The following is a 14,705-nucleotide window of genomic DNA, read 5'->3' on the forward strand; positions in this document are numbered from 1 at the left end:
CCGATATTTATAGCCCATTCATTCCATTGGCCCGTGCTCGGGGTGGTGCCTCCGCTTTGTCCGCCGCCAGCAGCCTCTGACACCCCACCGGCGGCCCACCCCATCTGTCCCCGCGCAGCCACCCCGCCCAGGACCCGAAGCCGCAGCCCCAGGTTGCTGGACATGCAGGGTCCCCTCCCCAAATACACACACCCCTCCTGCGGGCGGGAAACTGAGGCCCGAAAGCCCTGGAGGACGCCCCAGTGCCGCCTTCCTCGGCCACCCCAGTCCCCCAGGGGGCTGCAGCGAGGGACCAGGCGACTGAGCCCTTCCGGCAGCTTCTGCCGCAGGTCCTGCCTCACCTCACCCTGCCAGCCGGGCTGAAGCCGCCGACCTTCCTCAAGGTGCCCGCAGGCATCTTCCGGGTGTTCTTGGCTCAGCGCGGGAGGGAGGGAGGCGCAGGCTGGTCGCTGCCCACAGCCCCGTGGCGCTCGAAGTGCCCTGACCTTGGGCTTCTGGGGAGGGGGTTGGGGAACCCGGCCAGGGACCCTCCAGCCCAGCTGCCCCTGGGAGCCGCTGTGCCCTGAGGGTCCACCAACTGCGGGTCCACCAACTGCGGGTCCCCTCTTCGGGGCACAGGTACCCACCCAGCCAGCAGAAGCAGAGGCTGGAGGCAGAGACCAGCGAGAAGTACAGACATGTGAGCTTTCTAGACATGACCTCACTGTCAGGTTCAGGCAAATGAAGACCAAGATGACTATCTTCTATCCCCACATCCAGACTGGCAAACAAGTAAAAAGACTGACCCCCTACCCTCAGCCAGCACTGGCTGTGAGTTGGAACAGGAGGAGACAGGCTCTCAAGCCCTGCCGGCAGCTATGCATCGCTCTCTCCTTTTTGGAAAGGAATTTGGCAGTATCTATCTATTAACATTTAACAATATCCAACTCCATGACCCAGCGGTCCCACTTCCAGGAATGCTGCCTATAGAGTATCCATTCTCACTGCAGATAGATCCAGAAATGCACAGTGGAGGAAAGGAATGGGTCTGGACAGGGCGTGAAGCCCGTCCATGGGGAGCTGGCCACAGGTAGGGGGCATCTCTCCCCGGTGGAATATTATATGCTCTCAAAAAAAGAAAACAGTGAGTTTGTGTGGCAAATGTCCACCTGCAGCCTTGTGTATGTTGCTATGTAAATAAAGCAGGAGGAGGAGCCCTTATCTCTGTGTATGTTTAACAAAATTCTTCCAGCATTGCTCCAAGTTCTGCCAGGTGACAGGTGCTAGGGACAAGGTGGCAGCCAGTAAGAGGGAAAGAGCCCATGTCCTGCTGCTGGAGACAGCACCTGAGCAAGCTGCCAAGCATCTCAGGGACTGACAGTAGGACAAAAGCATCTCCAGAAGTAGGGGACAGGAACCCAGGCATTCTGGGCTTAAGCCAATGGGCAGGTACTGTGAGCACCGGGCCCTGGAGCAAAGGCCCAAGGGCAAGGTGTGGCCTGCCCATATCCCCGTGGTTGCTGCAGGGTGGACTCTGCCTTGCCCCTCATTCACTCGGCCTGCACCAACCTCTTCCAAGTCAGCAAGTCATGGACCAATAAAACAAAGGGTCATAAAAAGCCAAGTGGCTCAGGCCCAGGCCAGACAGCAGGTGTCACCTAAGCCTGGAATGTCTACACTGTGGGCCCCCAGCCCCTTCCTGACCTGAGGAAGATCTGCAGCTGGCCACTACCCTGACCCAAAGCCCTGACTGCCCTGCTCAAGTTACTGTTTGTGGAAACAGAGGAGGCACTCTGGGGGGAGGGTGTGGCTGGTCTCTCTGTCTCCAGCTCTTGAGGCTTCTTGAGATCCCTCCTCCCTCCCCACCCTCTTCCCACAGGCAAGGGCTGGATTGCAGGTGAGCTTAAGCTGCCCGGCTGAGGGCTCACCCCCAACATCAGGGGAGCAGCGAGCCCCGCCCAGCAGGGGCCCAGGGACAGGGTCCTGTGTGGGGCCTCAGCAGTCCTCAGCCTTCTAAGGCCAGTCCTTGGGCTCTTTCTGCAGCTACCTCATAGGAAGATCAGCAGCCTGGTGAGAGAGGTGCTGGGCCACAGGGCCACCCATCCCTCAGGGATCTTGTGCTGCCCACCCCTGCACACACAAAGAACCACGAGGCAGGGTGGTGGCAGCAGGGGTGGGAAGAGGAAGTGGCCTTTGAGGCCCTCTATATCAAGATGAGGTCTCTCCCAGGCAGAGACTGCTTGGGAGCCTCAGAGGCTCCAGAAAAGGGGAGCAGAGGAGAGGCCTGGGGAGGGCTGGGCTCCCTCTTGGCAGCATCTCCCCTCTGCTGACCCACCCTTGTCCCACACTATGTCCCCTCTGCTGGTTTGTTGGTATCTGGATGAGAGGCTGGATGACATCTCAGGCCAGTTGGTTAATGGCCCAGGCTTCTCAAGAACTCCAGCCGGTTGCACATTAACCATAGGACTTGGAAGGGCCCTCAAAGGAGTCCCAGGTCTTTTATCTGTGGAGCAGGGCTCAGCTGAGGGACACAGGCACAGGTGCAGGCAAGTCTAGGCTGAGCAAGGCAGGGCCAGGTTTCCAGGCTGTAGCCAGCAGGCACTGCTTTCTCTGGACTGTCTTGTCCCAGGCGCTGCAGAACCCAATGGGGAAGTTTGTTGGGGTCAGGAGAGAGGTAGGGGCTGCCCCAAGGCCACAGGACACAATGCAGCAGGAAGCCATGCCAAGCCTGGAGGAGGGAGGCACCCTCTGTCACCCAGTCCCTGCCAGGTGTGTGGTGGTACAGCTCCCAGTGCTAAAGCATCTTTAGCTTCCCCCCTCCTCCCAGGCCTCCTCTCTTCCTTTTCGCCCTTTCTTCAATTGTGGTGTTGGTGTTCTGAAGCCAAGTTTACATAGGTCTGTGAGGAGGACCCAGTGAGCTAACACTGAGCTGGACACATGTAGTCTTAGTTCTTAGGAGAGCTCCAGTGTACAAACTCTTCCCTGGGAAAGGGGCCCCTTTGGTAATCAGCTGAAGCCAGGGGGCTGGTTCTGCTTGAGGACTCAGGCTGGGGGCTAGGTGGGAAGCTCTGGGAAGGCTGCCTGGAGGAGGGGCAGTGGAGGGGCAGCTGACCAGCCCAGAGTGGAGAGAGACAAATGTGAAGTGGGGTCCCAGGGAAACCACCCCTGAGTCATCAGGTCCTGATTCAGGCTCGTAGCAGGCAGTGGTTCTGCTCTCTGTCTCCCTGCAGCAGCTGAGAAGCTGGGGAAGAGGAACTCCCAGAAGTGGAAAGTCTAGATCCCATGGGAGCAATCAGAGCTTATTTAGGGAGGGGAGCTGTCTGTCAGAACAGAGGCTGGGAGTGTGGAGAGGGCAGGGTTGTCCCTTCTGGTGACCCACAGGGACATGAGCCCAGAGTGGGAGACTGCCTGAGTCCCCAACATCTGACTTCCTGGGGCCTCAGACTCACGTCCAGCCAGTGCCCGGGAATCGATGGGGCTAGGATCAGGCACCTGCCTTCTACCACAGACCCTGAGGAGCCGGCCCAAGGGCCGCACCCACGAACCAGGGCTAGCCTGGCCCAAGCAGGGAGTGTTCATGAGTGAGCAGTGTTCAGAAAGGGGTGGTTCTGCAGGGGTCCCGCCATCCTCATTTTACCAGGATGGAGTAGCCCCGGGGACTGGGAGTGTGGCCCAGCATCCTCGCTAGCTGGCCTGGGTTCTTGGGTAGCTGGGCAAATTAGGTCCCCAACCCCTCCAGTCCCTGTGGCTAACAGGACAAGCCAGGCCCTGGGGCTCACTCCGGGCCACGGAGGAACTTGCTCTGAACAGACAACGCTCCTGCTTCCCTTTCTGCCCAGTCCTCCCACAGCTCCAAAGGGAGCCCATCCTGGTCCCGTTCTCACTGTGCCAGGGTACCAGGAGGCTCGGGACCTCCCACCCCCAAGCAGCCCTGCACTCGGGAGTGTGCGCCTGTGGTGAGGCAGGGCCTGGACTAGGACCCTTGGAGGAGACAGCTCCAGGCTGTCCTCTGTGGCACCTCGGGCTAACCCTGGCCACGAGCTTTGGGGATCCCCCATCCCGGCCGGCCCTGCGATTCCACTTTCTTGGATTCATCCTGGAGCCCACATGGTGTTTTTACAGCCGTTTGCAGTAACAAAATGATCACGGCCAGGAGTCCCGGTAGGCCCTGGTGGGGCCTTCTGCCCCAGGCCAGTCTGCCCAGCAGGAGCCGCGTGTCCAGGGCAAATCGACAGGACCGGGGCTGGCGGGGGGGGGGGACTTTTGTTGTGTCCTGTCGCCCGATGTCTCAGGCAACACGCAAGTATGAGCAGAGGACGGCAACCGGTGAGACCAAGAAATGTCCTCTATGGGGAGGCGAAGGACAGCTCCGCGGCTCCCAGGAGTCCGCAGGGCGCAACGTCATCAGCGCGCGCCCGGAGCCGGAAGTGGTGGCCGCCGTCGCGCACAGCGAAGACACGTGTGGACCTCCGGAGCCGGCGTGAGGTGAGCCTTGGCGCGTGGGTGCGGGTCGCTCAGGTCCGGCGCGGCCCTCAGGGCCTTGCCTTGGGCCCTGCGCTGCCCCTCCAGACCCCTGGGCTGGCCCGCGTGTCCGCCTGGGACGCGCCTCGTAGCACCGTCCCCTTTCGGGGACCCCTTCCCCCTCGCGAACCCCCTGCCGCCAGTCCGCCGAGCCCGCTTTGGGGATGTTAGGGGCGAGTTCCGCGGAGCCAGGCCGGTCTTGGAGGTGACCTCACTGGCCGTTGGCCCCTTCCCGCTGGTGGGCGCCTCTCTAAGGCTGTCCTCTCATCTCCCAGCTGGGGAGTGGGGCCAGGCTATTCAGCGTCTGTGGGAGCCCCTGGGCCCCACCTCCGCTGTTGCCGAGCCTGTTTCTCCATCTCTTGTCCCAGAACAAGAAGGGCTTCAAACGTCGGCCCCAGCGGGCTGCCCCATCAGGCAGGGCCAGGGCCGGAGCCAGCCACTCACCCCCGCCCCCCTGCAGAATTTGGGTGTCATAGCCTGCGGCCCAGAACCCAGCCCCACGTCCTGCCGCTTGGCCCTCTGACCGGCTTATGGCCACACGTCGCTTCCCAGGTCCCTGACCCTTGGCAGACATTAACACCATGAGCTTTGTCGCATATGAAGAGCTGGTCAAGGAGGGTGACACGGCCATCTTGTCACTGGGTCATGGTTCGATGGTGGCAGTGCGCGTGCAGCGTGGTGCGCAGACTCAGACCCGGCATGGCGTCCTGCGGCACTCAGTAGACCTCATTGGCCGCCCCTTCGGCTCCAAGGTGATCTGCAGCCGAGGTGGCTGGGTGTATGTGCTGCACCCCACACCTGAGCTCTGGACGCTGAACTTACCGCACCGCACACAAATCCTCTACTCGACCGACATTGCCTTGCTCACCATGATGCTGGAGCTTCGGCCTGGCTCTGTGGTCTGTGAGTCTGGTAAGTTCTCAGGCTACCTTAGATCTGAGAAACTGACACGAAGGTGGAGTCCAAACCCACGGTGCAGATGGCCTGCACCTGCCCTCCTGCAGGCCAGTGTGGCTGCTCTGCTTTTTCAGCATCTCTCCAGAGGCCAATTGCCAGGAGTGAGGGCTTGTGCTACTGACGGTGGGAAGCTTATAAGACAGCACAGCACTGCACGTTGGAAGGTGACTTAGTGAGGTCCCCCAAGGTAGGGTTGTGAGTGAAATGTGGCCTGTGCCCGGGGTGGAGGAGGAGAGGGTGGTGCCCCATTAAGTCCCGTCTGCCATGGGGCGGGGCCAGTGTTATTTGGTGCTGACCGAGGTGCTGACCGCCTCTAGTTCTGTGCTGCCTCATGTAATGGGAGCCTGCCCCGTGCTCATTTGCACCCAGGAGCCCACCTGCCTCCAGGGAAGACGAGCACCACAGTTTCCATGGTAGGGCCTGGGGTAGGAGGGCCTGAAAGCCAGTTGTTACCTCTGCATGTACTGGGGCCACCAGGAGTGGTGGCCAAGACATGCGGCCCTGCCAGGAATGACCATGGGTCTACATGTGGCTAGATTCGTGGTGCCACGTTCCTCATGGGAGGTGGAGCTAGGTGCGGGGTCATGAGTTCCTAGGCCCCTGTTTCTGGTTTCTGAGGCTTCAGTTCTTTCTGCCCCTCTCTGAGGGACCAAGGGTGTGGGGAGCAGGATTCAGAGCTGGGTGTGTTCTGAGCCTTTCTCAGGCCTTCATGCTGCTCAGCCAGCCATACCCCTCCAGGCTCCTGTGAGGTACCAGGTTCCCGCCCTGAGGGAGGGGTTGGAGAGTGAGCTTGGGTCACCATGTCAGCGCTGTGGATTGTGGGCAAGCTTGGAAGACAGCACTCCATGTTTGAGGGCAGCTTAGGTCCTCTAGCTGAGCTCTAGTAGTCAGGGAACTTCATCCAAGAAGTTGAATGTGATGAGGAGGTACTACCAAGAGCCAGGGAAGAGATGGGCAAAAGCCCTTTTTGTGGGCCTTTTGGTGGGAACATACCACCAAAGCTGGGTCAGCAAAGTTGCACCAGTGTGGCTGATTCAGGAAGTGAGGGCAGAAAATGAGCAGAAAATGAAGTTGAGAGATAATAGGGGGCCCTCGGAGGATAATCTGGAGTCTGACTGCCCTCAGTGGGAAAGGAAGCCCAGCTGGCTGTGCAGAGGGTGGAAAGGATGCTGCTGGCTGTGTCAAGATGGGACCAAGGTGTCTAGTGGAGAAGGCCTATGGTGGGGGCGGGTCTGCTCCTGGAGAGATGTGGGCATGGAAGGAGTCGCTGTGGATCCGCTGTGGGGCGGCTGTGGCCCCTCTGGCAGTTGCTGAGCAGTGAGTATTGTGCCTGGGTCCAGGAAGCCTTCTCAGGGAGTAGCCAGGGGCTGGCTCGAGCCCAGCTTCACACTCTAGGGCTGAGTGCCATGGGGTGTAGAGGGCAGTATGAGTGTGGTGGGTGCTACCACAGGCGTCTCCGAGGCATCCAGAGTGGGGAGTCCTCATCAAGTAGTTGGCACCTGGCACTGTGGTGGGGATGGGCCCAGCTGGGCACTGCAGGGTGCAGAGATGAGGGGAGGGTGACTCTGAATCCAGGCACAGTGGGGGCACTGAGGTGGCACTGGAGGAGGAGTGAGTCGGCTGTCAGCCACGTGCCTGAAGTGGAGCAGGGCCAGCAAAGGGCTTCTCTGTGTGCAGGAGCAGATTTGGGTGGGGCTCTGGGGACACGCTGACCCAAGCACAGGGGTCATCCACTGTGTGGAAGGTGTCAGGGCCAAAGCCAAACCACGATGGTGGCTCTGCCTGACTCGCCTCCCCTAAGCCCTGCTGAACCTGTGTGGTGGCCTGTGTACCCTCACCTGTGCCCACGCCAGACACAGCCTGTTCCTCCCAGCCTCAGCGTCCTGGCCCAGGGCCAAAGCCACCAAGAGCAGACAGGTGGTTTGTGGGGTGACGCCTACCCATGACCCAGGGGTCAGCTGGCCTCTGGGGCCCTTTGCAGGCCCTTCCTCATGGGGATGAAGCTGTTTCCTGGAGGGCTGTGGGCTGCGAGCAGCCCTGGACCCTGTCCTGTCTCATCCCACCAGGCACTGGCAGTGGCTCCGTGTCCCATGCCATCATCCGAAGCATTGCCCCCACGGGCCATCTGCACACAGTGGAGTTCCACCAGCAGCGGGCAGACAAGGCCCGAGAGGAATTTCAGGAGCACCGCGTGGGCCGTTGGGTGACTGTTCACACCCAGGATGTGTGCCACAGCGGATTCGGTGTGAGGCATGTGGCCGACGCCATCTTCCTGGACATCCCGTCACCCTGGGAGGCTGTGGGACACGCCTGGGATGCCCTCAAGGTTGAAGGTGTGTGGGGCACCTGCCAAGGTGCAGCCTGGGATGCAGTGGTGGAATGGAGGTGTGGGCACCTCTGCCACACTGTAGCAGTGGCCAGGCCCCTTCTGGCCTGAGGTGAGGAGAGGTCATGCTGGCTAGGGAGTCGGGGATGGGGCGGTCAGGCTCAAGGCCCCTGGGGGTTGTGCAGCAGTCCTGTTCCAGTTCAGGAAGGGTCTGTAGGACAGGGTGGGCCTGGGTCTGAGATGGGAGGTCCCAGGGCCACCCCCGCCCTGGCCTTTTCTCCTGCAGCCTCCCCTCCCCCTGCGCTGCAGAGCTGGGCAGCTGGCTCCTTTTAGGGAAGATGCTGGGTGTGGAGGCGGAGCACTGGGGAGGCCTGGGGCGGGTCGGCCAGGAGCCAGGAAGGCAGCCCTGGAATTGCAGGGACTTTGCCTTTTCTGGAGAAGTAACAGCTGGGCAGCCACACCCCAGCCCTCCAGGGTCTGCAGTGCAGGGGGCCAGGAGGCAGAACGGCCCAGCCTCCTGCTGCCCAGGCCCTGCTGGGTCTGTGCCCCTGGTCCCTCTGAGGTGGTCTAGAGGGGCAGCCTGTGATCCCTGGATCCCCACACCTCTCCCCTTTCAGCTTTGCCTGTACACTTCTGTCCCCTGTTCCAGCCCCCAGCCCAGGGCAGCTAATGCAGGTAGAGTTCTCCCTGGGCCTTCCTCAGGAGCTGTTCTTTCCCGTGTCCCGGTGAGCTCCATCCCCTTGGGCCCTGCCCCTGGATCTTCCTGTTCCTGGGTCATGAGGCTCTTGACCTTTCGTGTGCCTGGTGTTTTCTGGTGGTGTGCTTGCCTGTGACTCCAGACTCTGCCTGGGTGGTGTGTGCTTGTGGGGAGCCCTGTGCTGGGGGACCAGGCCTAGGAACATTTGCAAATTTGCTGGGGCGCACACACCTTCTCTGCCTTGGCAACTCCATGACCCTTGCCTGGATGAGGACCTGACCAGACTTGCCCGTGCAGGTGGGCTGAGCGAGGCCCACTAGGGAGTGGTATGAGGGGCTCGGCTGTGCTCAGGGTAGGTGCCTCCTGTTCCCAAGAGCCAGCAGCAGCCTCTAATTTCCTGTGACAGCAGCAGCCCACACACCGCCCCAGAGCTGCTGTACTGTTAGAGCTATTCCTGGCCCCGCCCTCACTGCTGTGGAGGCCTGGCCCCGCCCTCGGCTGCCTCCTAGAAGGCAGGGCAGCAGTGCCCACCGGAGGCTGCTAAGACCTGGTCCTGGTGCATGGTGGCCCTGGAAGTTTCCTGCACAGGGCAGGCCAGCAGGTGGGACCCTTGTAGGACCCACACAGAGCCCCCAACCTGCGCCTCAGAGCTGTGTGGCCAGAGTATGCAGGGTATGCAGACTGCCCTGGGCGGCTCTGACCCCTGTGTCCTCCCCACAGGTGGGCGCTTCTGCTCCTTCTCACCGTGCATCGAGCAGGTGCAGCGCACATGCCAGGCACTGGCAGCCCGAGGCTTCACGGAGCTGAGTACCCTGGAGGTGTTGCCACAGGTCTACAACGTGCGCACCATCAGCCTGCCCCTGCCTGACCTGGGGGCCAGTGTGGGTACCCCTGCCGGCCAGGATGCCAGCCCCTTCCGCAGTGGCATGCCCATGAAGGAGACGGTGGGCCACACAGGCTACCTGACCTTCGCCACCAAGACCCCCGGCTAGCAGGCCTGGGAGCACTGTGTGCTGGGAGCACTGCGGGCAGGCAGGGAGCCAGGCTGCCTTATACGGTCAGGGGACTGCTGGGCCTGGCTTGGAAACAGCCACAGGGCGGGGCTTGCAGTTCCTGGCTAGCCCTGGTGTGAGCGCTAGCTGCTCCTGTCCTGGGGAGGGAGCCTTCCACCCACATCACTGCCAAGCTCTGGCTATGCTGTTTGTTGCCAACATGAAGTCTACACTGCTGTGGGCTCTTCTGGGTGCTGAGGTTGGGGTGGTGCAGTTGGGGTGGCAGTGTCTGCCCCTGCCCCTGTGGGCCCCTGCAGGAGGGTGGCAGAGAAGGCTCAGCCACTAGCCCAGGACTGGCCCAAGTGTTCACCACTGGGTGTCCTGGGGATTGGCCAGAAGCCAAGGGGAGCTGAGCTACAGACCCGCCCTGTCCTTCCTGTGCTGGGGAGGTGACCCTGCTGCCTGACCTGTAGGCTGACCTCATCGCCTTGGGTGCTGCACAGGCCATTTGTGGGTGACCCTGTACCCAGGCCTTGGGAGTCGCCTCATGACCCAGGGATGGGGCAGCCCCTTCCCACCCCCAGGAAGTGCATCCTGCAGCCCTGCCCACCAGAGCCCCCCCCTTGTGTCAGGAAGACCCCGTAGCACTGCAGTGCCTGGGTGGGTATGTGTCCCCAGCCAGCGTCACCCCAGACTTGCTTCTTATGGGATCCCTGGGGCCAAGGAGCAGGACCCCCATAGAGACAGTGGTGTTGGCCAGGGTTCAGTGCCTCCCACAGACATACCTTTGTCACTGTTGAAGGCTGAGCCCATCCCAAGGTGGGGACATGGAAGCCAGGACCCAGGGCTGGGCGCTGGTAGTCACTCTGCTGCACAGCCCGGTACCCAGTGTCCTGGTGTATGGTCAGCGCCCAGGTCAGGCCGTGAGGCAGCCTTGGGAGCCTGCGTGACCCTGTTGGGACTGGAGCCTCAGGTGCCGTGTCCCCATGTCATGTGGGGCTGGCTGGAGTGTGCCAGACAGAACAATAAACATGCTGCTGCCTCACCGAATGATCTCTGTGGCTGTCCGAGCAGCCGCTCCCAGCTGGTTCCCTGGCCAGCCCTCCCCACACATGGCTCCTGCCTGACTCCAGCCAGGGTAGGTGCTGCAGGGGCTCCAAACTCCAGGACAATGGCCTGGGTCTCGAGACAAAGAAGTGAGTGTGTGGCCACCCCCACATGCTGCAGAAAGGAGCCCTTGTCCCTGGAGTGGGGGGAGCATGAATCTCTCAGTGAGGGCTCCCTCCCCTACTTCCTTCGCGCCCCCCCAGCCTTCCTTGAAGGGGCGTCCCAGGCCTCCTGTTCCTGAGGTGTCACACTACCAGTCGCCTCTGCTGGAGCTGGCATGGCCAGGGAAGCCTGTATCTCCTCAGAGTTGCTGAAGGTCGGAGAACTACTGGCCCTGCTCCAGGGGCGTGTCCCTCTTCCTGGGGCCTGGCCTGGCCTGTAAGATGGGCCAGATTCAACATGAGCCCTGTGAGCCCTGCCGAGGCTTCTGGGTCCCACGGTGGAGGTGCAGGAGATGCCCGCCCTGCACAGCTGCAGAACAGGCGAGTCTCAGGTGTAGGGCCCTGGTCCTGCCCACTGTCCAGGTGGGCTGACTGAGCCCCAGGGAGCGCCAGGTCGGCCTGTGTGAGGCAGGGGCAGAGGCAGTGAGGAAACAGAACGTCATGCCCCAGGGGACAGCTGGTGGCTGCATCTGGGCTGCCTGTGCTGACAGATGTGCTGTTGGGCTTGCCACAGTGTCCACTGCCTCCAGCTGGCCCATGCCCAGCCCAGTGTCACCCAGCTTCCACCCACAGGAGCCCTCTCCTGGCCCCAGCCGCAGGCTCCTGTGCCTTCAAGGCCCTGCCACGTGTCCCTTTTCTACAATCACTTCCAGACCTGCCCACGCCCTGGCAGGGCATCCCACACAGCCCTCCTCTGCTCCAGGTCCTGCCCTGAGTACCTGCACAGGTTGCCCAGTGGGAGCACCCACGGCAGAGAGGCAGAGGCCATGTGCCCCGGGTCTGCAGATGGGGAGCCTGACTCCCATAGATACAGGGCCAGTGAGCTACAGTCAGCCAGCCCTGAGGGTCACTGCCTGGCGTCAGCAGCACGGGGCTCATCATGGGGCCAGCGCTGGAAACTCGCTGTCCAGCCTGACACCTCAAAGGAAAACTGCTCAGTTTTTCCTTGGCAGCTCCTCCTCCCCACCCACTGCTGTGCCCACCCATTTCCTGCCAGTGTGGCTGAGGGAGGCGGTGGACACCTGGGTGTCCTGGGGCCTGGCTCTGCACTCAGACCCTCGCTCACCTGCTCCTGACCTCGGGACCCATCCTAACCTGTCCTGCCCTCAGCCAGGGCCCCGAGGATGCCAGGCTACTGGGGGGCGCATCCTGCCCCTTAGCTGTCTGTAGGTCTCGCAGGCCTCTCTTGGTGCTTCAACCTCCCCATTCACTCCTCAGCAGCCCCAGCCTGGCCTGTGCCCAGAGCAGGTGGGCTGAGGGCCCGACCTGCCCCACCTCACCCTTGCACAGGTGGAGAAATAGGCTCAGAGGCAGCCGGGCTGCCCCAAGCGCAGCCTGGGGGTGGCAGGCAAGTGGGTCCTGGGAGAGGGGCTTCCCCCCAGGTCTGGCTCCACATGCCCCAAAATGGAGTGAGCAAGCAGAGGGGTTCACAGCCCAAGGGGCTTCTCCAGAGATGACAGGGCAGCTGCCAAGTGGCAGACCCTGGCACACAGCCTGCTGAGGGGCTCCTGAGAGCCAGGTGTGACCAGGCACACAGTGGGGGACACTGCTGTAGCAGTCAAGGACATGAAGTCTCCTGCCACAGGGTCACAGAGGGGCCAGGTGTTTGGTCTTGACCCTATGGGCAGTGGAGTTTTGGGGGACAGTCAGGAGCACATGACTGCCCTTCAGTCTCAGGGCTGCTGGATCGCCCGCTCCAGCCTGTACTGCCTGAGATTGTCACAGCAGGATTCAGTGCCACTGGCTTGAGACATACCACTGTGATTACTGTCACTAGTGGGAGCCACTGCCTCCAAGAGGCTTTTTCTCTGCTTCAGAATCCAAGGCTGGAATTGGGGGGCACACTTCTGCTCTGTCTGGGGGGTTCCCTGTGTGCCTTGAGATGCCTGTAGTTTTTGGCACCACTGGGGCCATTTGCATAGTTACCAGAATTAGGAGGGGATTTGCAATCAGGACTTCTCTGGAAATCCAGGCCATCTGCTTCTAGTTATGTGCGGCTGGAGCTGGGAGTGGAGGACTCAGCCGGGGCTGGGTGGGGCCGAGTGCACCTTAGTTGACCTCCCAGCTAGACACGATGGGGCCGCTGTCCCCCAGCCCAGCATGGCGTCTGCTCTGCTCGGGCTGCTGCTCCCCTGCTCATGAATGGGCGGGCGCGTGCTGTCCAGGCTCGGGGCTCAGCTCCAGGCACCTCTCCCTCTGGGACTGGTGGCCGGCATCATGTGCTGAGCTCCCCCAGGCCTGCCCAGTGCAGGGTGCTTTCTACTCGTGCAGCTCACCTACTGCAGCTGTGCTGGCCTCGCATCCCATGCCCAACTTCTGCCAGGGAGCCAGGGCCAGGGGAGGATGAAGGGGCCGTTTGCCATCCCTAGGGCTCAGCCTTGAGAGAAGTGGCTTCCCAAAGCGGCCTGGCAGTGGGGACGGCTCGGAGCTCTGAGTGAGGCTGCTGCTCCAGTGTGGCCCACCAGCGGGTGGGGTCAGGCTGGGCCCAGAGGGTGATCGGCAGGCGGAACTGGGCCGCCATGGCCCCTGCCCTGGCCTGTTCTGGCTGTGGCCTAGCCGCCTTGCACTGTTCCCTGTGCCTGGGACGAGGGCGTCTCAAAGTCGCTGCCTCTGAGGTGGCGTGTGGCGGGAGGGAATAGCACGGCTCCCAGCAGGCTGAGAATAGCTCGGAATTGGGTCACCCTCACTGTGAGCTCTGGTCACAGCCTCCAGCCTTTGACAGTAATCAGCTTTCTCCCGACATCTGTCCCCTCTGAGTGGGGGCAGGCAGTCTCGGGCCCACTGTCAGAAGAAAGCAGGAGGGGACAGGAGAGGCCTCCTCACCTGCAGCCCCATGGCCGCCCCTCCCCCATCCCCTCTGCAGGCCTCCCCTCCCCTCCTGCCCCCTAGGACTGTCGGCCTCCCACAGGAGGGCTGAGTGCTGGGACTCAGGTGGTCACTGAACCCTGCCCTCTGCGTCCCGAGGGTTAGGTGGCTGCATGCCTCCACTCAGGGCCTCTGTCCTCTCCCTGCCCGCCTGTCCCGGGCTCTTCCCTCTACCATGGGTAAAAGGGACAGTGGGACGCGAGCCACCTCCCTCAAGGGATTGGGGGGCCCAAGTTTCTTAGGCCCCCATGTCCCGCTCCAAGATGTCACCACACCACCTCCTTGGGCCCAGGCTGCTGTTCCTCAGTCACCTCAGATCCCCCAACTGTTCCCACAGAGCCTCCAAGCCAGGGCTGGGGCCAGCTCGGGAAGAGCGCTTGCCTGTATCACAGGCCCCGGGCTCAGTCCCCACCAGTACCCTCCTGGGGCATCAGCCCAGGCAGCCTCCTGCTCACCTCAGATCTCAGCACCCTCTGTCCCTGGCTTGGCCAACCTGGTGTGACTGAATGGGTGAGGAGGACAGTGTCACTGCCCCTGGGCATCGTGTTGACAAGCTCAGGCCCCACCCCAAGCTTCTGATCAGAAGGCAGGGCTGGAGCATTCTTTGTTCCCTCTGCTGTAGCCACCCAGAAGCTCACCAGACTTGCCGCCCATCTCCAAGTACAGAACTCACCCTGCGCCCCCCAGGAGCCTGCAGAGTTCGGAGGTGGGTGGGGTCACAGTGCTCAGACCCCCTGGTTCACAGCCCACAGCTGGAACCTCACAGTGCCAAGCCATGCAGTAAGCACCCCTCGCAGACACATGCACCATCCCTGCCATGTGCGGGTAGTCTGGTTCCTTGGCCTTTACAAACCACAGCACGGCTCCCTCTCCAGGTGGGACCCCAAGTTTAAGCCCCAAGTGTGCTCCTTCCAGGTCCCTGGGCCCAGCTGCTCCACCAGGCCAGGCTGGCCAGGGCTGCCTTCCCACCGGCTCTGGAGGACCCAGAGCCCTCCTGCCTCCCTGTTCTTCACTTCAGCCCAACCCACACACCCAGGTTAACTGCAGCCCCTCCATCTGTGATGGTGTGGGGGTCACCTGGGCTCTGCATCCCCCAGTCT

General features: G+C 62.0%; 1 protein-coding gene across 1 annotated transcript; it reads left to right on the forward strand.

The window, feature by feature from the left end:
* Nucleotides 1–21: 21 nt before the first annotated feature.
* Trmt61a (tRNA methyltransferase 61A) lies at nt 22–10,522 on the forward strand. Its single transcript, XM_004836891.4, has 4 exons — nt 22–4,464; nt 5,053–5,412; nt 7,524–7,790; nt 9,201–10,522. The coding sequence occupies exons 2-4, from the start codon at nt 5,082–5,084 to the stop codon at nt 9,470–9,472; spliced, it is 870 nt and encodes a 289-aa protein (XP_004836948.1). The 5' UTR covers nt 22–4,464; nt 5,053–5,081; the 3' UTR covers nt 9,473–10,522.
* Nucleotides 10,523–14,705: the final 4,183 nt, after the last annotated feature.

Source organism: Heterocephalus glaber, unplaced genomic scaffold (assembly GCF_053883595.1).
Source record: "Heterocephalus glaber isolate CG9 unplaced genomic scaffold, H.glaber_assembly_v1.0 deba00001608, whole genome shotgun sequence".
Lineage (NCBI taxonomy): Eukaryota > Metazoa > Chordata > Mammalia > Rodentia > Bathyergidae > Heterocephalus > Heterocephalus glaber.